The sequence below is a fragment of the Sphaerodactylus townsendi genome, linkage group LG01 (assembly GCF_021028975.2).
Source record: "Sphaerodactylus townsendi isolate TG3544 linkage group LG01, MPM_Stown_v2.3, whole genome shotgun sequence".
NCBI classification, from domain to species: domain Eukaryota; kingdom Metazoa; phylum Chordata; class Lepidosauria; order Squamata; family Sphaerodactylidae; genus Sphaerodactylus; species Sphaerodactylus townsendi.
This window is the reverse complement of record NC_059425.1, coordinates 44,403,772-44,428,223: the sequence shown is the minus strand read 5'-3', so window position 1 is coordinate 44,428,223 and position 24,452 is coordinate 44,403,772. Positions and strand designations below refer to the sequence as shown.

Sequence of the window (24,452 nt, the reverse complement as noted above, 5' to 3'; positions counted from 1 at the left end):
AGCTAGGGGAATAAGAAAACAGGTCTTTCTCATTCATGCCCAGCACTCTATTCACTACATTATACCAATTTGCACCAAAGGTGTGCCGACTGTAGAATTTTATCACCTGCTGTTGAAGCCACCTTGACTGCACATGATAAGGTTAGGGGTTTATTAGCTTACCTTGTAGGGATATTGTTAAGAATTACTGCAATATTGCATATGAAAGTGAGGGCTTAGGACAAACTATGTAACATCAAGCACAAACATCTAAGTCTGAGCCAGAGAACATCTTTTAAGACGGTTCATCAGATAGATGGACTTGGTTTTTCAACAATAACTGCTGCTTGTTTCTTGTTCATTTTTTTTCATTGCTATTTAAGCTGTCATAACAAAAGGCCCCCCACCCCCTGGTGCAAGAAAAAATTGCTTTGTAGCTTTTGTTTCTAACACTTTGCAGCAGGGGAAGGGGGAGGTAAACATTTCTAAATGGGATGAGTATGGGATAGAAAATGAAAGATAGCCTTTTTTCATTCGAACAAAAGCTCCTTCCCTCTACTCTGCAGTCTGGTCCAGTAAGGTTATCTCAAATGGTACCAGAATTTTGGCCTGAGGGTGGCCAGGTCTTGGGCGTCGGTGGGCAGGAACTTCATGCAAAGCTACTGCCTGGTGGACAAATTGATGCAGCAAGGCAGTTCTCATAGCTCTCAGTTTAAGTAGGCTTGGAGGTAACTGAATTTTTAAACTATCGTCCTTTATGTGTTTCATAACTGCTGCTTTATTTAAATTGAAAGCCACCTTGAGAGTCGAAAGGTAGAAAGGTGGCTCTGTTTTAAAAACAAACAAATAAATAAATGGGCCCTAAAACACGGATATGATATTCAAGTAGCCAGATGGAAGTAGAGTATTACGTTTCCATCCATCAAGAACATTCTAAAAATGTACATTGGCATGCATTACCATCTGGCAGGGGGAAGTCATCCTTATCAGGAAATAGTGAGCATATTTTCAAGAACAGGGAAATAATCAAATCTGAATAAATAGATATATAAGAGTCATTCCAGCAGCCTTTTTAGGAAGATTCTGAATCTGCTTCTATTTTGCCAGGCCTTTGCTTGTTATTTCTAAGACATACAACTGCATAGATGATCCATCCCATCTATTAAAATTAGGTAAATATTTTACATTATACAGTAAAACTCTTGCATTTATCATCTTGGTTACTAGCCATTTTGCCAGCAATAATGAAAAGTGGAATTTTAAAAAAGAAATAAAACTTAGAACAAGATTTGTGTACCATTTACAATTATGTTGGCAGATCCAAGAAGTTCATAGATTTCACAGCTTAATAGAAGATCACAAGCAAACAGCCTTTGGCATGCTAATTATAACAACCGCTCTTGGATGTTTTTCCCAAGAACGATCGTTACAAATAGCACTACATCCATATTGAAGTAGTATAATCTAATCTCAATAGGCTTGCCCTGCCTCTCTGGGAAAAGAGCCAACTGGGTTTTTTCCCCTACTGCTGCGCACAGGCCCCATGCGGAAGACAATTGCTTCCTTTCTGCAGTGGAAACAGGAGGGGGAGAATTACAAAGGACTGGCTGTTAACAAGAAGAGCAATTAGTGCAAGTTCAGCTCCAGATTTTTCACAGGAATAGCCTGTTCTCGGAGGCATTCAACAGCAGATAGGCAGAGGTTACGTAATTCCCCTTCTGGACTGTTTGGATGTTCTGATTGTGGAGGAAGAACTTGGGAAATGCTGACTGGAAACAATACCAGTTGGGAACAGAAAATTGCAGCCTAAAGAATATTAGATATTTCTGTTTCCAGAGAAATTTCATCCTCTCTGATTGGAAGTCCACTTACAGATTTGTTGATACAAAGCCATCTGGAGAAAGAAACACATCCATTTGAACGTTTAATTTATTTAAAGGCTTAAGCAACAAATCAGACATTGAAGAAAATTCATCTTGTTTGCTATGCAATTTTTGGACCCTAGCCTGTCTCTGAGGAACTTAAATAGGGTTGCCAATCTCCAGGTAGGACCTGTAGATCTCCCAGAATTGCAACTGAACTCCAGATAACAGAGACTCGTTTCTGTAAAGAAAACAACTACTTTGAAGGGTGGACTGTATGGCACCCTCCCCAGATTCCAACCCCTCCCTCCCAGTCTCCAGAAATGTCTCAGCTTAGAGTTGGCAACCCTAAACTTAAGATGCTTTAACATCACAACAGTCCTTTGGAGCATATTAAGCCACACCCACAAACAAACATCTTGGCCACAGTGTGCACAGACTGCTGAACTTGATGGGCCTTGGTCTGATCCAGCATGGCTTATGTTCTTGTGTTCTCAACACATTTCCATGTGGAGTGCTGTTTCTCCTAACTAATTCTGCATAGGTAGTTTATGGGGTACTGGCCTTGGTACCTCCTCACAGCTGCATTTCAAGCAATTTACCCCACCCGTCTGTTCAATATGTGAACTGCAATGCAGTTACATGGATGGAATTCCAATTTTCATGGAATCCTCCAACCTACCTGGAAAATATCCAAGACATAGCAACCTTGTGACAACAGGGTGCCAACTCCAGCCTGAGAAATTCCTGAAGATTTGAGGGTGGTGTCTGTGGTGGGGGGAATTGGGGAGGATTGCACCTAGAATCTATAGTGTACCATAGAGTTTGCTGGCTGCAACTGCCATTTTCTCCAGGAGAATTAATCTCTGTAGTCTGGAGATAAACTGATTCCAGGAGAAATGTAGGCCCCATAAGGAAGCTGGCAACCCTATGTGCAAATCCATTGGGCAGCATGCGTGTAACGTTTGAAAAATGCAGAGACTTATTTCTCAGTGCCCATTAAATAGGAGTCTTAGGGTTTAGAATTGCACTTCACTCCCACTTCATCTCTGACTGAGACATAGGCTGGAGAAACATCAGATAAGATGGTATACTTGTGTTTTGTTTGTACAATTTCAGAGTTGTGGGGGGAGGGGGTAACATAAGGAAATTGCTCAACTTTGTGAAAAAAAGCTGTGTAAAAAAAATTCCCCTCCACACTGAAATCTAGAATTCAGCGAGGAAAATTTTAGCATAGCAGTTTTTATTTTAAATGTGTAAGTGCTGGGTGGGGGGAGCCCCTATCTGTTGTGCAGAGTGGTACAGTGCAGATAAAAGTTTACCACATCATCTTCTGCATGTACAATCTTGGTCCCAATATTTAACTACGAAACAGACAGTGCTGGCTGAAAAATGAAGGAGACCTAGAATTGATGCAGCATGACCAGCATGGAACAGGTTACTTAGATGTAAACTTAAATATACTAAAGTAGGAAGGAGCAACAATAGTAGTGGGAAGAAAAGGCTGACCTCTTTTGTTTGTTGCCTTCTAATGCTGTTATTAAAACTGTTTTTAAGAACATCTAATCAAACAGCTAATGTGCACATTTCTCTTAAAGGGTAATATGCCTTTGAAGCTGACTTACCCATGGAACTTGCAAATGTGTAAACAGACATATGACAGGCTATAACTTCCTTCATTTGAAAGGAACTGTTCCCATTATCAGGGTTCTTAGAAGAACTTCACTGCTTAGGAAAAAACAAGGCTACACACTGTTGCTGTACAACTGCTATTGTTTGAAATAGATTTTCTTGTACAAACAAGTTGCACATGATGGCTACAATAGCCAAAAATGTATGGATGCAGGGGCATAGCTTCCTAAAATAGCAACCGGGGCCCACCTTAGGCTCCATGCCCCCCCTTGCAACTGTGACCCAGTTGGAACTGGAGGCAGGGGCACAGCTGAATGTTGGTCAGGTGGATCTTGGGGGTGGAGCCAACAATACAACCCTAAAGCTGGACAACCTCCATGCTCAGTCTGATCCTGACCTTATCAAAACTTGGATCAAGATCCAAGCTGGACCTAAGTCTCATTGAAGCCAGGATCATTTGGGCCTTTGCTGCTCCCAATCTCCATGTGGAGATCGGGGGTGGGTCAGCTGGCTGGCCCCACATCCCAACACCACACAGAGATGGGGGCAGTGTAAGCCCTGCTAGCCAGAGTTCAATTGCACCCCTGCCTCCAACGCCACGGGGAGTTCGGGACCGGGGCACAGTTGCAGGGTGTGTGTGGCCACACTATGTGCTCCCAGAAAGTGGTGCTCAGGGCACCAGCCCCCTGTTCTCCCTTTTCTCTGCATCACCTGGCCTCTGTTTGGAGATCAGGTGTAATTTCACAAAATCTCCAGGCCCTACCTGAAGATTGACAACCTTAAGTCAAAGTTATTGCTTGAGAAGTTTTATAAATTCAATTATAGAAATCTGATAAGAAACAGAATACTTTTAAGAACTTCAGGTCGTGTAGTTTTGCTTACTTTGTTTATATTATATATTATTAAAAAAAATTGTAATGAGGCAGATGTTGGCAAAACCATGAAGAAAGTTAAAATATCCATTGCTGAACATAAAGGCAACACTTATACCAAAAGGAAGGAAGGAAGGAAGGAAGGAAGGAAGGAAGGAAGGAAGGAAGGAAGGAAGGAAGGAAGGAAGGAAGGAAGGAAGGAAGGAAGGAAGGAAGGAAGGAAGGAAGGAAGGAAGGAAGGAAGGAAGGAAGGAAGGAAGGAAGGAAGGAAGGAAGGAAGGAAGGAAGGAAGGAAGGAAGGAAGGAAGGAAGGAAGGAAGGAGTCCCTATGGTTCACCACTTCTTAAAGCACAACCAATGTCCTACAGACTTCACATTTTTACTATACATTCTGACTGAAAGCTCTGGTCCATTATGGGCTAAATATAAGTTTGGAGTTGCTACCATTCATGCAAGATAAAAGCTCTGTACCGTGTATTCTTTTCTCTGAAATTTAGCAGCTGCTGTAGGAACCTTCTGACAACATTACTATACAGGTTAGCAATATTTAATTTTAAGTTATGCAGATCTGTGAGACTAGTCTGTATTTCTCAGTTTAAGAACTTTGATTCCAACAGTGTGTGTTCTAAAGTATGAACTCATAAAGAAACAGGTAACGATTTATACAGTGGGTTTATGCAGTTTCTGATAAATCAATGTATTAATTGCTTTTTCATGTGTACAGTTATTATCATTTTTCCAGATTTCATTTTTAAAATATGTCTTTAATGACACATGTATCTATTATTTTTTAGACCTGTCTATATTTATATACAGTAGCCGCGTGGTGTAGTGGTTAAGTGCTTGCACTGCCACTCACACAGTCAGGAGTTCAAGCCCCCTGTGGGTCAGATATCCTGGCAGCTGGGTCATGATCAACTCAGCCATCCATCCATTTCTTGGCCAGTAAATTAGTACCTAGTTCATAGTTAGGGGGTAAAGAATAGCCAAGGAAAGCAATGGAAAACTACCCCTCAAAAGAGGCTTGCCTATGAAATCACTGCTCGCAGTGGTACTCCAGGGTTGGACACGACTGAAGGGGAAACTTTACCTTTACCTATTTTTATATATATCTTACAGATCCCCTTAACAAAGCACAGGTAAAATATATAGAGGTTTTTAAGTCACTTTTTTGCCTTTCCTTGGTTTGCTGCATTGCATATCAACTGAAATGTCCTAACTGTCTTCAAAGACACCCCTGCATTGAACACATGACAGTAGTCTGATGGGGATGTTTACCCAGAATGCTTCTCCAGCAAAAGCTACAATTGCCTAAGCAGAGGAAAGGCATTTGTGGCCACATCCAACACCTGTTTATTAAGGAACAGCGAGAATTTCAGGAGCAGTAGGCCTTTTAGGGAGAACATTATCCCACTTACTATAATTCAACTTATATACCCCCCCCCCCCCACGAATGAATGGAAAGGCAGGCTATAACATTTCAAAATAATAAATATCCTTTTTGTGTTCAGGAGCTAAATAATGACATTTCAAATACATATTTGGAGTAAGCCTTGGAGAGAAGCATGTTTACACACTGCAGTCTGAGAGTGCTAACAATGATATACTCAGTACATGCATTCTAGTTTCAAATTAAAGGAAAGCATAGTAAATACACACCTTCCAAGTGATCAAAGCCCAGGACAACATCGGAGAACTTTCCATCTCTGTTTTTAGTCTTCAAGGCAGTAATAATACAGCCTAGGGATATAATTTCCACTTCAACTACATCTGATTTGAGCAGGAATTTTTCCACAGTCCCTTCTCCATGAGGTAAGTCCCCAAATTTCTCTCGTGTCACTTTTGTCATTATCCCTCTTCCCTAGACCTTGTCTGTAAAGAAAAAGAGACAACCACAAAGTCAGATGTAATCCAGGCAAAGTGCATGAGAAAGTACTTCAAACGAAGGTTTCTGGCAACAATCAAAATCACATGACACTGAGTCAGCTGATGTGGGATGGGTAGATTCCAGACAAACAGCTTGCTCTAGTTGTCTCCACAGGCAGATCATACTATGGCTGTTAGGAAACAAGGCCCACTAAGTACAATGGTGCTTATTCCCAAGGGTACATAGAACTGCACCTCTGCAGAAGCAAACCAAAAACAGTCTGTCAGATATATACTACAAACCCTCTACATGAAAAAAAAAATCCAGCATTTAGCTGATATTTATATGCAGGCAAACAAAAGATGTGAGAAGGAAGGTTGTCTTTGGCTAGACAAATTGCATTTGCTATAATTTTTGTTTAATGGAAGAGGCTACAATTAAATAGAAATGTTATGTAGGGATTTTGCTCCCAGTATACACTGAAGCCCCTTCCGCACATACAGAATAATGAACTTTGAATCCGCTTTCAATGCACTTTGCAGCTGTGCGGAATAGCAAAATCCACTTGCAAACAATTGTGAAAGTAGATTGAAAGTGCATTGTTCTGCATGTGTGGAAGGGGCCCCAGAGAAGCACGATTGGGATGGATGAAAATCGCATCTAGATCTAAAAGATACCTTGCAGGCAGGTCTCCAAGTGGCACAAGAGGGCAACAGTCAGGAAGAGAGTTTACCTTAGAACTATTGTTTCAAATCCTAATTTTAAAGGTACAAGTGGATGTGAAATTGGAATATGCTGTAATATATTCAGGCAATATGTACTCAAGACAGCCCCGTAACTCATGGAGAATTACATGCTGCACCAGGGGTCTGCAACCTGAGGCTCTCCAGATGTTCATGGATTACAAATCCCTGATGGGAATGGTAGTCCATGAACATCTGGAGAGCCGCAGGTTGCAGACCCCTGTGCTGGACCTTGTAGATCCCTCAGATTTGCATACTGGACTGGAGAGGTAGAGAGAGTGCGTATGTGTGTTCAGAAGCCTGCAAGTTATGTCAGGCATTATGACAGCTGCTGCTTCCTCCAGGGTTTGTCGCTACTCCCAAAGCTTGTATGGAAAATGACCACTGTCATAAACTGCTTTAGAGCAGATGCATATGTTACTGCAGCTAGATAAACCCCATAAATTCATCAGTATGAGCTATACTTGTTTGTGTAGTGCATGAAGTGTGGATTTCTCAAATATCTATGATTATTTTTATAACTGCTTTTTGTAAAATTTCTCATCACAAAAACAGCTACTGAGATCTAATATGGCACCTTATAGATACAAGGGTGTTTTATGTATTTAGTCAGATTATTGATTCAAAGTTGTCTTACCACCCAATTAATTCAAAGTTGTCTCTGAATTACCAACCCAAAGGGCTCCATGGAGCCATTATGTGCCCCAGTGGGGCTCTTTCTGGACAGGGAAATTATGAATAAAGGAAGCTTATGTTCTCCTTTCCAGTATTCCTAATCCAAACTGGGCCACACATGCATGATTTTTTTTAAGCCCCTAGGAGTTTTGAACAGAAATCTATCTGATATAATCCAAAGATACAGTCTCCTGGCAGAGGGAACAACTGGATTATATATGAAACTAGAGTCAGATCACTGACACATCTAGGTTCTGTATTATTTGTGACTCTCCAATGCCTCCAGCAGAAAAAAGAAAAGATATACGAACAGCAGTTTAAACACAATCACTGTTTCATTCCCACATTTTTGCTAACCAAAACCAACACCTTTGAATTATTATAACTCTTTAGAGTTCTTTATTGTTTTATGTTGTGTATACAGTGGCGTAGCGCCATGGGGACGGGGGGTGCAATGCACTGGGCGTGCGCCCCTGCAGGGGTGTGGCAAGGGCAGGATGATAGGGTGATGGGGTCATTCCGGGGCGGGGGCACAGGGCGGGGTGACGGGGCAAGGGCGGGATGATGGGGTTGTTCCGGGATGGGGCACGGGGTGCATGCATGCCCCAGGCACAGTTCCCCCTCACTCTGCCCCTGTGTGTCCTATAGCCCACCTTGGGGAGAAAGCAGTCAAAAATATTTCAAAGAAAGAAAAATGGTGACAAATCTAGTGCTTGCCTATTTTCTCTTTGTCTCTCAAAGGCTATCTGCAGAATCAGAGAAGAGGCAGAATGATTATGAATAGTAAAAGAATGTAGCAGTGGAACATTATTCCCTTTGCAAAGTGAAGAAGAGTGTGATTTATATCACCCCTTTCTCTCCTGTAAGGAGACTCAAAGGGGCTAACAACCTCCTTTCCCTTCTCCCCCTACAAAAAACAAACATCCTGTGAGTTAGGTGGGGCTGAAAGAGCTCAGAAGAACTGTGACTAGCCAAAGAACACCCAGCTGGAGTGTGTTGGACAGCACAAACTAATCTGAATTCCCCAGATAAGACTCCACAGCTCAAGCAGCAGAGCGGGGAATCAAACCTGGTTCCTCCAGATTAGTATGCACCTGCTCTTAACCACTACGCCACTGCTGCTCTCACTGGGGACTTACACAGTTGTAATTTAGCTTTTTATAAAAAAGGGATATGATCTCCATGTTGTCTACTTAGACCAAGATTCTTTTAAGTGGAAGTTTTGGGGATTGAACCCAGAACCTTCTGGCTGCAAATTAAACAGTGGAGAACCTATAGGGCAGTGATGGCAAACCTATGGCATGGGTACCAGAGGTGGCACTCAGAGGCCTCTCTGTGGGCATGCGCAAACAGAGTCGCCCCCCCCCCCCCATATCTAGGCTGGCCTGGGCCACTGGGCTTGATTATTAGCATTAAACCTAAGACCTAGTTTTGGGGAAGCAGCGTAGGTAACCCTGTTAAGCGCTGTTAAACCCCACTGAATTTCATGCGCAATCCTTTACCTAGGAGTAAGCTCGGTTGCTGGTAATGAGGCTTGCTTCTGAGTAAACCCTCCTAGGGTTGTTATTCACCTGTTGGAAGAGTTGGATGGTTGCTTTAAAGCGTTGGAGCCAACAGTTTTTCTAAACTAAAACCTCAGTATTCAGGGTAAATTGCCATGTTGGCACTTTACGATAAATAAGTGGGTTTGGGGTTGCAATTTGGGCACTTGGTCTCGAAAAGGTTCGCCATCACTGCTATAGGGAGTTATAAGACACACCATTTTCTGCCGAATCCCCTTCCCTACACTACTTCCTCTTTCCCCTCTCCCAGAAACACTCACATCTTCACCTTTCCCTTCTTCCTCTCCTTCTTCCCAACCAGTGGCGTTCTTGCCTAGGGACAGGGGGTACCCTATGTCCCTGGGCGCCCTCCATTTGGTCACGTGGGGGGGGTGCCAACATTTCAGGGTCCTTTGTGTGTTTTTAAATTTTTAAAGTGTTTTTTTCACGTTCCGGCCTGCAGGGGGCGCATTTTAAGGCTAGCGGCACCAAATATTCAGGGTACCATCCAGAGACTGTCCTGATGATATCACCCAAATTTGGTGATGTTTGGTTCAGGGGAAGCAAAGTTATGGACCCCCAAAGGGGGTGCCCCATCCCCATTGTTTTCAATGGGAGCTAACCTGAGATGGGGGCTACCCATTTGAGGGACCATAACTTTGGTCTCCCGGAACATAACTTCACCAAACTTGGGTGGAATCATAAGAATAGTTAACAGATGATACCCTAAAATTTTGGTGTCACTAGCTTTAAAAATACATCCCTTCCAGGCACCCCAAGAAATTTGCCCAAGATTCTTTGTTTTGCAGTGACTTTGCTCCATTGTAGCCAATGGGGAATTTCTGAGTGTGTAGGCAGGCTGCACATTTTTGAAGATAGAAGCACCAGACTTTCAGGGTGGCTCCAGGAGGGCCTCCTGGTAATAGCATCCAGGTTCAGAGACCTTTGCTTCTGGGGGTTAAATTTTATGGGCCCCCAAAAGGTTTATTTTGTTTCCCCGCTCCTGCACATGAAAGCCTGTGGGCTGAGTTCTCTCAGAACTCTCTCAACTCCCCCCACTCCAGAAGCAAAGCTCACCAAGCTTGGATGCTATTACTCAAGGCCTCTTGGAGCCACCTTGAAAGTCTGGTGCCTCTATCTTCAAAAATGTGCAGCCTGCCTCAGAAATTCCTCATTAGCTACAATGGAGCAAAGTCACTGCAAAACAAAGAATCTTGGGCAAATTTCTTGGGGTGCCTGGAAGGGATGTATTTTTAAAGCTAGTGACACCAAAATTTCAGGGTATCATCTGTTAACTATTCTTATGATTCCACCCTCACCACAACCCTTTGAGTTAGGATAGGCTAAAAATGTGTAACTGGTCCAAGGTTGTTCAATGAGATCCATGACAAAGGGGGATTCAAACCTGAGTATCTCAGATCCTACCTAGTCTGACAGGCTAATTACTACACCACAATGGCTTTCATAGGATAGCTGCTGTTGAAGTAGCAAGCACCTGGACCTGAGTGAGTCATGGAAGTTATATGGTAGCAAGTCATCTGGTGGTTGATGGTAGGCCTGGCCCCAGTGAATCCTCCCTCAAAGACCAAAACAGCCTCAGAAAGGCCTCTACCTCCTCCCCATGTCTTTTCCTGACAGAAGCTAAGGCTTGAATGCTAACAATACTGTTATGGGTATCTAGCAAAGGCCACTGAGGGCATTTGCTTCTTAAAGCTTATAGGCAACAGGATAGTTTTAGCCTTCAGTACGTATAAGATGTGAACAATTAAATTTACAAATGACTGTGCTCCTCTCTGGGGTGTGCATGTCTACATATCTACACTGAAGACTCAAAGGACTGCAAACGTAGCTCTGTTGAGAAGAGACTGCTGTTCAAGTAGTGGATCTATGAAAGAGATGATCAGCAGATTGAGCCTTATCTACTATTCTGCATCAGCCCAACCGCCTACTCTTTTTCTTCACTAACTGCAGAGCAGAACCAACATGTAGTACTCTCTGACAAATGTGAAAGATAACCAGTCAATCCAGCCTGAAGCCAAAGTACAATTTCAGTACTTTGCGATCATTCTTCCAGTTAGGGTTGCCATATGAACTACACTGAACTGTGCATCTGACCACTTAGCAAGCTGTTTCACAGCAGACTCAATTTCTGATCAACAACAGATATTACAGATGAATATAGAAAATATTTTTGAACACATCTGAAGGACGTTTTTAAAAGGCATATGTGCTTATGATGTGCATATTCATCCCTCATTTACCTCTTGTAAACAGATTTTTGCAGGGGTGGTGCCTCTTCAAAAACTTGCTAATATTTTTGATCGGATTGGACAGAGGAACAAGAAAAATGTACATAGCCCATAAGAAAATAAAACTTATCTCAAACCTTGTTCACATGTCCCAAAATGGTCTGTCTGTAGCCTTAGATGAAATTTGCATGTGTAAATGAAAATACCTCAGAAGGAGGAAATCATATGACTATGTTGGAATATTTTTTGTATTATTTGTTTTGAACATCTTAACTGCATTTCATTAATCTCAAACATGTTACAACATATGGAAAACTCTTGTATTTCTGGTTTATTCTCTAAGCATTTCCTGGTTAAAAATTAAACACCCTATAACCATCTTCTTTCAACATAGGTTAGCCTATTGCTTTTTCTTCACAGCTATCAATCATTTGTCACTTGCTGCTAAAATTAAAAGCAGTTTTGCTGATCAGTATCTACACTGTATCATACAAGATAAGCACGTTGGGGTGGAGGATGGGTTCTTGACAATTTTCTAACATTAAGAATCCAATCCTAAGATCAGTTTCACCCTCAGATGTTTTATGAGGGTATAATTCTGCATTTCAAGAGAATGAACATTTCGATCTACTCAGATTTATCTCAAAAAAGCTCTAATTGGATGGGTCTAAAGAGATAATCATTTACTTTTCATGACGCTTGTTTTCCACTCTTCTCGCTGTGTGGCTATATTCGCTATTTCATGGCCCCACAGCAAAATCAGAAGATGGTTGCAACACGTCTACCAGTTTAGAGCTGATTAATTCATTCAGTGAGGTGGCTCCACTGCACTGCTGCAAATTGGAGACGGAATTCTATTTTGAACACTGTCATACAAGAAAAGAAAAAAGAACAAGAAAAATCCAATGTGTAACCAGGAAACCAGAACATCAAGACTTACTCTGTACTGGTTATTATATGCAGGAAATTTTGAATGAGAGTGCATTTTACAAACACTGTAGGAAATCAATAAGAAACTTACTTCAGAACATGCTGAATATCATGCTGCAAAGCCCTTGGTCCCAAATCCTCTAGAACAGAGTTAGAAATCAACAATTGCTGAGTTCATGAGAGAAAAAAATTGAGAATTGGCTTATTTGTAAGCCAAGACAGGTTGGTGAAAGCAAACAGTGGTTGGATGGGTGACCTCTCCGTAAGGTTACACAGCTTTTCTTGGATCTTTTTATACTGTGCAAACTTCTTTAAGTAACTGGTGAAAAGCCACAGTGTCAAAATCAATGACGACTACTAATGAGTTGCATAATTTATAAAGCTCCCATTACGCAAAACAGTCTGAGAAATAGCTCCTGTAAGAGGTGTACTGCTGGGACAGATGGGTAGATCTGCTTTGCCCATCACCAGGATTATAGCAGTCCTGGATTGTAATTGCAATATTGAAGTCAAATATTGTGTATTTGTCATACAGTCACTATTTTCTAAACTGCAAGACATTGTGAAGGATAGAACAAAGAGCAAGAAGCCACAATGACAGGACACCAGTAAAACTATTGCACAGTTTGAGTCAAGATTCTCTACAGCTCATTTTGCAGAATGGCTGATAAAAGCTGAGTCTTTGGACCAAAGAAAGAGATTAACGCTTCAAGAACCACTATTTTATTTAAGGCATTTTAAACAGTTCTCGGGGTGTGGGTGGAGTTAGTTGGCTCCCTCAGCCGTTTCAGCTTGGGCAAATTCTGTCAAAGTGTGTGCTTAGTGCCATCAAGTTGCTTCCAATTCATGGTGACCCTATAAATTAATGTCCTCCAAAATATCCTATTGTTAATAGCCTTGCCTAGGTTTTGCAAACTGAAGGCCATAGCTTCTTTTAACTTGATCTTGGTTGCCAGTGACACATCCTTACACAAGAATCTTTTCTAGCTCCTTCATTGCTGCCCTTTCCAGTCTCAAACTCCTTCTGATTTCGTGGTTGCAATCTCCCTTTTGGTTGATGATGGAGCCAAGGAATAGAAAAACTTCAACAATTCCAATTTCCTCATTATCCATCTTAAAGTTCAGTAATTCTCCAGTAGCCATTACTTCTTGATGGGATATCAATAAAGCTATTACAAGCCACACAAACGGAGTCCATCAAAATCTTGACAAAAATATGCCAACATATATGGAAAACAAAACAATGGTTCACGGACTGGAAATAGTCCATTTACATTCCAATTCTCTAAAAAGGAGATGGCAAAAATAGGATATTTTGGAGGACATTGAATTTATATGGTGATTTGTCTGTCTCAATTGCTTTCAGGCAGTGACATAGCACCAATGGGGCGGGGGGGGGGGGCGATGCCCTGGGTAGAGCCGCGGCAGAGGCATGGCTGGGCCATGGAGGGGGCATATTTCAGAGGGATTCCAGGATGGGCGGTACTGCAGCAGGGGTGCAGGGTGCGCGCGTGCCCTAGGCGCAGTTTCCCCTCGCTTCACCTCTGCTTTCAGGGCAGCTTTCACTTCACTTTCTAAAACTGTACTTAGTTGTTTTAGATGTAAAAATAATAATGCATTAAATATCTTGATATCTCCAGGACTTGTTCTTTAAAACAAGCTCGCATCTACTTGTGATTTTTCCCTAGAAGTTATGCCACCTGTCAAGAAGTTATTGACTAATGTGCTCTTAAATGTTTCATATTCTTCACTCACTTTCTTTATTTTCTATTTTGTTTCGGAAGGCCTGCTTCTCACACCTAAAAAGAAAATCCAAGGCCGATACTATTCTTCACCAAGCAAGCTTTATATCTTTCTCTCTTATAAACAGCATCTCATTCTTTCTAACTTGCCAGTTGCTATGGTAATTATTTTTTCATTCCTGTTTCTGTAGAGCATTGTGTAAAATGCACTGAACTAAAAATCCTTCATGTAAAAAAAAGTTTTAATTGTTTAAACAGCATTACACTTTCTTTTTTCTTTTCTTTTTACAGCACTTTTTATTTAACCCATACCATGCATCATCCATATAGTTATATAACCAAGACAAAGTGCAACCTGATCCTACAAACTGCCGTGCTGCAAGGAATAACTGCACACAATAAGTAGAGTTTGTTCTGTATTTCAATGCATCCCTTCAGAATATGATTACCAGTGTCTGAAACAGACATACAGCCCAATCAAGGGGAGGGCAAATCCCCCTCTGGAGCTGGCTCAGCCCAGCACTGGCATGGGTAGCCACCCCACTTTTGCAAGGGGCAAATGAGTCTGCAGGGAGTACTTACCCTGACAGCTGGGCGACATAGCACCCAGCCTGGAAGCTGCCGCCACTGCTCAGGCCCTCCAGTGCAAAATTGTGTGCTAGTGTGGCTGGGGGTGGGCCAAAGGGTGGGGGCCAACCTTAGTCAGCCTCCACTGCCTGGCCAAACACTGTGTGCCAGTGGAACTGCCAGGAAAGATATGCCACGAAAAACATATGGGGGATTTTCAGGACTTTTTTCTTTATTTTTAAAAACTTTTTTTGGACTTCCAGCGCTGCAGGAAAGCCCTTCGGAGGGGGCAGGCCAGGTGTGTCTGGAACGGCACCATCCCTGCCCACTGGGCCCCTGTGATAAGTTGGAAGATCGCTCTGTTCTAGAAAGAGATACTGTTCTCATATCCCATGACTGAATCCTGGCACTGAACTAAGAACATATTCTGGGTCCTAGAGCAAAAGATCACATTTATAAATATCATGTGATGCCACCCTTCTTAAACTCTGCCACTTCAGACTGCAAAAAAAAAAAAAAAAGATTGCGTGTCCCACCTTGGCAATATCTTTCCAGGCATAGAAAATTAGATGACAGAGGAAAACTGACTAGAATTAATCTCTCTCTTTCTCTTGCTTTTAACTTTCCATGGGCAGAGTTTATTATTTATTTATTGGATTTATAGCCCACCCTTTCCCTCAAAATGGGCTTAGTGTGGCTCCTGCGGGGATGGGGTGAAATATGAAATAAATAAATAAATGTAATACAATAAATAAAATCAGATTACAAAATTAAAAACCACCTCTTAAAATTCTTAAACTTCACAGCACCCTAATGCCAATTTGTAATTGAAAACCAATCTGAGAGAGGGAGCAAATTAGGGAAAAGGTGTCACAAGGAATTTCCTAAAACATCGCTCAGCTGGTTTGACTTCTCAAGACTCCTTTTCTGCATAATGCAGAAAAGGATTCTTGTGAAATCAAACCAGCCAAGCAATGTTTTCAAACTGCTGTTGATGTCACAATCCAACCTGTGGTGTTGAAAATGACCTGATCCAGAGTGCAGTTGTGATATTACTCAGGCTGTTTCTGCTCAGGACCACTCGCACGGTATCATGCAGGCAGCCCCAAGGCTGCTGTGAACCACAGAAGTGCCTCAGGTTCATTTTGTTTACTTACCTCTCCTCCCTGCGCAGCTCTGGGCGGCTGGAGGGACACACCCACGCTGTACTCCCACCTCTGGGGACTGGAAGGCAGCATGGGCATGTCCCTCCAGCCGTCCAGAGCTGAGTAGGGAGGAGAGGTAAGTAAACAGGAGACAAAAGGGCCAAAAGCAGTACCCTCACGCTGGTGGTGTTCACACTGCGCTAGCAGGAAAACGCCGCTTTTGAAAAACCTCGCTTCCTGAACAGTGCCCCAGGGATGGTGTTTTTACCTTCCCTAGGGCGCTGTTTTCTGCCAGTGCGGATACAGCCTCAGATTCCAAAGGACCTCTCCCCACTGAGACCAGTGAAACTCTACTAGATTTAATCAACATTAGCTTTAACTGAGATGTGGATATAAACAATTAATTGCAATAAAATTGGCTTCCCAAACAGTTGTACTTGGTATCAAGGCCTTACAGTGAAGAGCCTCAGAAACTATTTCAACATACTCATTTAAATAGCAGTCCATGTAACTTGAAAAGGGAGAAGAACAGTCTTCAGGGGATTGGGGGAACAGTGATAAGGGAGGTATGAGTGCTGGAAAGACACTGGAAGGTGGAATGGGTGCTAGAAGATAGGGCAGACAGGTCACTAAGTGAAAGAAAAATCATTCAGTTCATGTTCATAGCAGGCTGTTGGGCTAGAACTGCAGATTCAGACAGAATAATGCACTTTCAATCTGCTTCCAATGCACATTACAACTGGATTTGACTTAGTGGAATAGCAAAATCCACTTGCAAACAATTGTGAAAGTGGATTGAAAGTGCATTATTCTGCATGTGCGGAAGGGGCCGCAGCCTTGAAAAGCAGCCACATGGATTTTCTGACACCACCACAAATTGTTCCTATTTCCACAAAATATGCTAGTTCCAACTTAAGGATATGTGAAAGGTCAGTAATTATGAATAAACACTGGTTGATATAATTTGTTGGTTTCAACTAATTCATAATGAATTTTAGTTTACTCTTGCTTTTTTTGTGTGTTCTGATCTTGAGGGTGAGTGCTGCTTGAGTAACTATGCGGTTAAGTTTATGTGTATATATTTCCTCTTGAACTGGAGGGTAATGAAGTGAAACCATGTGCAAAACCTAAAACCACTTGTGGCTGTAGCTCACAAAAATATAAAATAATTCTTTGTATCAGAAACTAGGTACTGTTAAAATTCAACAAATGTTCTTTCTATTCCTTATTATCCCATGGTGGCTTAGAACATTTAAAAAGATGTTAAAAGATTTTTTTTCCCAGAAGAACTAGAAGCACTGCACAGGGACAAATGCTCCCCCTTGCTGATATTTAGAGGTTAATTGCTTCCAAAATTTTTGAACATTTGGCCTTCATGGCTAACAACCAGTGGCGCAGCTCCAAGGGGGCGGGAGTGCGCAATGTTTCATTCAGGCCACCATGCTTTGCATTTCTTTGTTGCAGTGTTACATTTTGTTCTCATGTGTGCCTCATCCATAGAGTAGAGGAACTTCATTAGAATATTCCCAAATTGGGTCTCTTTTAAGGCTGGCTGCCATTGTAGATTTTCTCCTCCAGGAAGAGAACAAATGTTATAAACCTTGGCCTTTATACACAAAGATCTGAAGTCTTGTGAAATAGTCTGGTCAAATGATTTCACCTTCATTTTTCCCGCTTGCCCCAGCCTTCTCATATTTACCTGCTAGTGCAGATCTATTCCACTCTGAACAATTTTCTATTCATTTAACTTCTTGAAACGTAGCATTTAAGAGGTAAGGGGTTGATTGATTGCAAAGGAACAATGGGATTAAGGTGTGTTTTTTTGTTAACTCTGCATGTTTATTTTTTAACATTTTTGCTGCGAAGAAGAGACATGTATTCTCTGCAGACACAAACTCACAGTTTTGAGAACAGCAAAACAAAATATTTTTGACAGTATCTTCTAGATAGAAAAAATGCCTGAAATAATCTTACAGAAACATCTGGAACAGCATGATACTGTGAATGGATTAATGGAATTATTTACCAAAAAAATTAAACACTGCGTGAATATACATCCTCACACTATGTAATTAAAAAAATTCCTTACTTAATTATGAATAATCATTGAACTATACCGTACCTTTAGATTTATTTTCTTCAAAAGGCATTTTATTTTAAAAACTCATTTAAAATTTAAAAAATTAATCCAATTAACAATTTTAAAATCACTGATTTTTATTCACCCTAGTCCAAAGTATATTTTCCTTCTTAGTTGTCCTCTTTCTGCCAGCTATATTTTATTTTTATTTTGTCACTATTTGACAATACAAGAGCCTTTGGATGTTCTTTCCTCCTTTAATTTTTTGCAAAGTTTTTATTTTTCCTTGATTATCAATCATGTTCTCATGGGACAGGTTATAAGATCCTTTGTTTCTTTCATAGTAAGCATCAACTGGAAATATCAACGCAATGGAGGATTATTTTACTTCTACACTAAATCCTTAGTAAAGCATGGCCTTTTCTGCAGTAGCCCTTACTCCATATTATATATGTCAGTCTCAGAGGCTTGGAATCGATTTCCACAATTCTTGTCCTCACACCTCCATTTGTAAGGTTGTTTTTGTTCAGCTTAGTCAATACCAGAACCAGGGAGGAAGACCAATAACACTTGTTGGGGGTATGCCAAACTAAGCAAAAAAGCTTAATTTGCTGGTGCAAGACACTGATAGGAGACAGATGACTCTCCAAAGTTTGGTACTATGACCAAGAAAGCCCATTCTCAGGTTCCCACCCATCTAGTCTCAGACAGTGCAGGCAATTGAAGCAGAAGAGAACCACAGTGAATGGGTAGGTTCACATGGGAGAAGGTGGTCCTTGGCTGCTTTTTCACTGTGAAATTGCACCTGGGTGGACCAGGGATCTCACGTGCTGGGTCAATTTTGCCCCAGTCTGTGATTCTGCACGGATCGCCGCTTCTGCCCCTATGCTGCTCCAGCTGTTTCTGCATGGGCACAGGGCTTTTTTCTTTTTTTAATAATACCTTTTATTAATATTAAAAATATAATACATAATTACTTTGGGTACAATGTAGGAGGTAATTCACTTATCTCGTAACAATTTGGTTTAAACAGCTTAGAAAATCCTTTGTGTATTTCATTGCTTTAATTTAAACAGTTTTACTATAATAATGCTTGGTAAGCTGTAATGATGTGTACTATAATAAGTAAAACTAGTCTAGCTAAGCTAGTAAACCGACCGAAATTAAACTAAGGAGATAAGGATTACTATAAATTTAAAAATTATATTCCCCTCTCCTACCACCCTCCCACAACTCTACCCCGCTCTGGACTTCCCCTACAGAATTCCTAACTAATAGATTACTATTATTATATTTTACATCTGCTTTGCACTAAATAGTTTGAGGGTTAAAAAAAGAAAAAAAGTGAAGTAGTGTCTGTTTTTATAAAGCAGAAGTTAAGAGCAAAATTAGATGATATAACATGTTTACCTAGTATCTAAATTAGTATAGAACAATATAAGCTTTAATTAAATCTTAAATTACAACAGCTAGTTTGTCATAACTGATTAATATTAGTATCCTACTGGTTGCATTTTAATTTCATTATTCTTTGATATGTAGGCGAACCACAATTGCCACTTTGCTGAATAAGTGTCCGAAGGTAGGTGTTTCAGCTGACGCGAAAGTCTGTCCATAGTGGCATAGTATGTAACTTTTGTCTGCCAGTCCTCCAGCGTTGGAAGTTGTTCAGGTTTCCAGTGTTTCGCTAGTTCAATTCTTGCTGCTGTTAATCATGTACAAGAATGGATGTAAATGTGGCTCCAGCTTTGTCGTCCTTTCAAGCGTGGGACTTAACAGGTAAGTGAAAGCTATTTTTAAAATTAATCTTTAATATTTGTTCATGTATTATACTTCAATATTGTTTTACTTTTTCACAGGACCACCGCATATGGAAAAAAGTACCAAGTTCTTTTCTGCACTTCCAACAATAAGGTAAATATCATCAAAGGCTTTCACGGCCGGAATCACTGGGGTGCTGTGTGGTTTCCGGGCTGTATGGCCGTGTTCTAGCAGCATTCTCTCCTGACGTTTCGCCTGCATCTGTGGCTGGCCTCTGAAGATGCCAGCCACAGATGCGAAATACTAAAATGCTGTCCTTAAGCTCCCTATAAGTGTAAAATATCCTTTTTGACCTTTCAAAAGTTTTATTGGTGTCAAATATGTTCTATAGAACATTTTTATATTATTTTCCCAGATATCTGTATTCGGGGAGTGTCTGTACATGTTTTGTCGAAGGCTTTCACAGCCGGATTCAACTGGTTGTGGTGGGTTTTCCGGGCTGTGTGGCTGTGGTCTGGTAGATCTTGTTCCTAACGTTTCGCCTGCATCTGTGGCTGGCATCTTCAGCGGTGTATTACAGAGAGAAGTCAGTTACACACTGTGTATAAGTGATATATAAGTGTAATTGTAATGCTGTTACAACGCCGTTGTAACGCCATTGTAACGCCTTTATTAGGGTTAGGGTTAAGGCAAGGCGAGCGGCACAAGCTTGCCTTAGTGTTATATTGAGTTCTACGGCGGTGTCCGAGAACAGGCCTATGGTCAGTTTCACCTTTCGGGTTTTTGTTACAATTTTGGGAACCATTTATGACTGAATAAATTAAACAAAAATAATTATAAATGTAACGCCATTCTAACGCTGTTCTAACGCTGTTCTAACACCTTTATTAAGGTTAGGGTTAAGGCAAGGGGAGCGGCACAGGCTTGCCTTACAGTTACATTGAGTTCTAGGGCGCAATCCGGGAACAGGGCTATGGTCAGTTTCACCATTCGGGGTTTTGTTACAATGTTGAGGAACAATTTATGACTGAATAAATTAAATAAAAATAATTATAACGCTGTTACAACGCCGTTGTAATGCCTGTATAATGCCGTCTAGTAATTGTAAGGCTGCTACAGTGCCGTTGTAATGCCGTTGTAACGCCATTATTAGGGTTAGGTTTGAGTCAAGGACAGCGGCTCAAGCTTGCCTTAGTGTTACGTTGAGTTCTAGGGCGGAGTCCGAGAACAGGGCTATGGTCAGTTTCACGTTTTGGGTTTTTGTTACAATTTTGGGAACAATTTATGACTGAATAAATTAAATAAAAAGAATTGTAATTCTGTTACAACGTTGTTGTAATGTTGTTAGATAGACAAGCCTTTATTGGTATTCCAAAATACAATAAAACAATTGTCCATAAAAGACAGATAGACACAACAACCATTCAGAGTCTTATCAATAGTTTAGTCCAAATGGACTCATCAAAAGTACCATTCCCATACACCTCTCCACAGACCAGAATGAAGACCCACCATTGTAACGGTGTTATAATGCCGTTGTAACACTGCTACAACGCCATTGTAATGCTGTTACAATGCCGTTGTAACGCCGTTGTAAGGCCGTTATGTTACAATTTTGGGAACAATTTATGACTGAATAAATTAAATAAAAATAACTGTAATGCTGTTACAACGGCGTTACAAAGGCGTTACAACGCTGTTGTAACGCCGTTGTAACGCTGTTGTAACGCCGTTGTAATGCTCTTATGACTCCTTTATTAGGGTTAAGGCAAGGGGAGCGGCTCAAGCTTGCCTTACAGTTATGTTGAGTTCTAGGGCGCACTCGGAGAACAGGGCTATGGTCAGTTTCACGTTTTGGGTTTTCGTTACAATTTTGGGAACAATTTATGACTGAATAGATTAAATAAAAATAAATGTAACGCTGTTACGCCGTTGTAACTCCGTTGTAATGCCGTTATAACGCCATTATTAGAGTTAGGTTTAAGGCAAAGGGAGCGGCACAGGCTTGCCTTATAGTTACGTTGAGTTCTAGGGCGCACTCCGAGAACAGGGCTATGGTCAGTTTCACGTTTTGGGTTTTCTTTACAATTTTGGGAACAATTTATGACTGAATAAATTAAATAAAAATAATTGTAACGCTGTTACAACGCCGTTGTAACTCCGTTGTAACACCATTATTAGGGTAAGGTTTAAGGCAAAGGGAGCGGCACAGGCTTGCCTTAGAGTTACGTTGAGTTCTAGGGCACACTCCGAGAACAGAGCTATGGTCAGTTTCAAGTTTTGGGTTTTCTTTACAATTTTGGGAACAATTTATGACTGAATTAAATAAAAATAATTGTAACGCTGTTACAATGCAGTTGTAACGCCGTTGTAACGCCATTGTGATGCCGTTGTAACGCTGTTGTAACGCCATTGTAATGCCGTTGTAACGCCGTTGTAACGCCATTATTACGGTTAGGTTTAAGGCAAAGGGAGCGGCACAGTCTTGCCTTAGAGTTACGTTGAGTTCTAGGGCACACTCCGAGAACACGGCTATGGTCAGTTTCAAGTTTTGGGTTTTCTTTACAATTTTGGGAACAATTTATGACTGAATTAATTAAATAAGAATAATTGTAACGCTGTTACAACACCGTTGTAACGCCGTTGTAACGCCATTATTAGGGTTAGGGTTAAGGCAAGGGGAGCGGCTCAAGCTTGCCTTAGTGTTATGTTGTGTTCTAGGGCGCACTCCGAGAACAGGGCTATGGTCAGTTTCACGTTTTGGGTTTTTGTTACAATGTTGGGAACCATTTATGACTGAATAAATTAAATAAAAATAAATGTAACGCCGTTACAACACCTTTATTAGGCTTAGGGTTAAGGCAAGGGTAGCGGCACAGGCTTGCCTTAGAGTTACGTTGTGTTCTACGACGGAGTCCAAGAATAGGGCTATGGTCAGTTTCCCGTTTAAGGTTTTAGTTACAATTTTGGGAACAATTTATGACTGACTAGATTAAATAAAAATAATTGTAATACTGTTACAACGGCGTTACAACGCCATTACGCCGTTGTAACGCTGTTGTAACGCCGTTGTGTTACAATTTTGGGAAAAATTTATGATTTAATAAATTAAATAAAAATAATTGTAATGCTGTTACAATGCCGTTGTAACGCCCTTGTAATGCCGTTATAACGCCATTATTAGGGTTAGGGTTAAGGCAAGGGTAGCGGCACAGGCTTGCCTTAGAGTTATGTTGAGTTCTAGGGCACACTCCGAGAACAGGGCTATGGTCAGTTTCACGTTTTGGGTTTCCTTTACAATTTTGGGAACAATTTATGACTGAATAGATTAAATAAAAATAAATGTAACGCCGTTACAACGCCGTTGTAACGGCGTTACAACGCCATTGTAATGCTTTTGTAACACCATTATAACACCATTATTAGGGTTAGGTTTAAGGCAAAGGGAGTGGCACAGGCTTGCCTTAGAGTTACGTTGAGTTCTAGGGCACACTCCGAGAACACGGCTATGGTCAGTTTTATGTTTTGGGTTTTAGTTACAATTTTGGGAACAATCGCCGTTGTAATGCTGTTCTAACGCCGTTCTAACACCATTATTACGCAGTCATAACACCGTTATAACACCTTTATTAGGGTTAGGGTTAAGGCCAGGGGAGAGGCTCAAGCTTGCCTTAAGTGTATAAGTGTTATTTCTTGGTGAAATGTTCCTCTCTTTGTCTGTGCATGGGAGCTGCCCTCTGACCCTTCTTCCTCCTGATTCAATAGCCATTGTCCCTGCATCATCTCACTTTCCAAATGGAGCTGCATGAAGTCAGATGCTTCTAATGGTCTCTGCCATTGAAGCAAATATTCCATACTTGCACTCACATGACACTGGAATAGCTGTATATTCTGTATAGGTACATTCTTTAAATTAGGATTTCTATCTTTCTTTCAACTGCAACAAGGATGTGGACAGTATCTACTTGAATAAATGTACGTTTTTTGCAATTTACTTCTTGGGAGGACTGATTTTAACTGCACTTGAGATCACACTTCCAACACAGCGCAAACTCTGCTATTTTAACCAATATACCCAACAAATTATTTGACAATTTGCTTCCTCCATGAGGCTCTCGAATCTGCATAAGGAGCTATGAGGCAGAAGTTGCTTTCCAGTTCCCTGATTGCAGTTTTTGGTTCCTTATTCTCCAGCCTAACCACAAATACTGAAAATTAAACAATTGCACGCCAAAGTGAGTACTGGCCCACATTCCTGGAATGGGAGGGGAAATTGCGCATTGCCAACAGTGTGCGGTCCAAAGCCTAGCTTTTGCAACAAACGCTCCAAAGACGTCGCAACTCTCTGTCTTAACCACTTCTCAAAACCATCCGCTCAAGGAAACCAGTTACTGCGAGAGTTCTAAACTTCGTACTACAATCCAACTGGAAAGTCGTGAGGACAAACCGAATTCCCCCTGGGACTGAAACCCTTTAGGATCATTGGTCGCATCCAATCCAAACAGTCTGTTCCAAATACTCTCCACCTGTCAAAACTCCGATTTGGCGGGAATCCTTCACCATTTCTCCCTCACTCCCGCCGCCCCCAGGAAGAAACAAGAAGCAAAGCCGTTGCCCGTGGCAACGTGGAGCGCCCGCGCGCGCCTCTACCTCCTCCCTGTCCTTCCACGCAGCGCAGAAATCCAGCTCCAGACAACATCCAGGAGGGGCGGGGACTTTAACGGGGAGCGTTTCTCGAGCCATGACAGACATTCGTCCCTTCCAACCCTATGCTCCGAAGCGACCAGTTGCTTTCCCGTTAGCCAAT

The 24,452-nt window shown here is 41.4% G+C and overlaps 1 protein-coding gene across 3 annotated transcripts in view; it reads right to left on the bottom strand.

Annotated features, from left to right (window-relative positions):
* Nucleotides 1-24,411, bottom strand: part of GALM (galactose mutarotase) — a 51,043-nt gene extending 26,632 nt beyond the window's left edge. The window contains exons 1-2 of one of the 3 annotated variants that reach the window (XM_048481706.1): nucleotides 24,296-24,411; nucleotides 6,005-6,217 (exon numbers count right to left, since the gene is read on the bottom strand). In XM_048481706.1, coding sequence (XP_048337663.1) covers nucleotides 6,005-6,194 — 190 coding nt within the window. In that variant the 5' untranslated portion in view covers nucleotides 6,195-6,217; nucleotides 24,296-24,411. Of the gene's footprint in view, nucleotides 1-6,004; nucleotides 6,296-12,107; nucleotides 12,287-24,295 lie in introns of those variants that run through there. The other 2 variants (XM_048481697.1, XM_048481687.1) reach the window with 2 other exon arrangements.
* Between the last annotated feature and the right edge of the window lie 41 nt (nucleotides 24,412-24,452).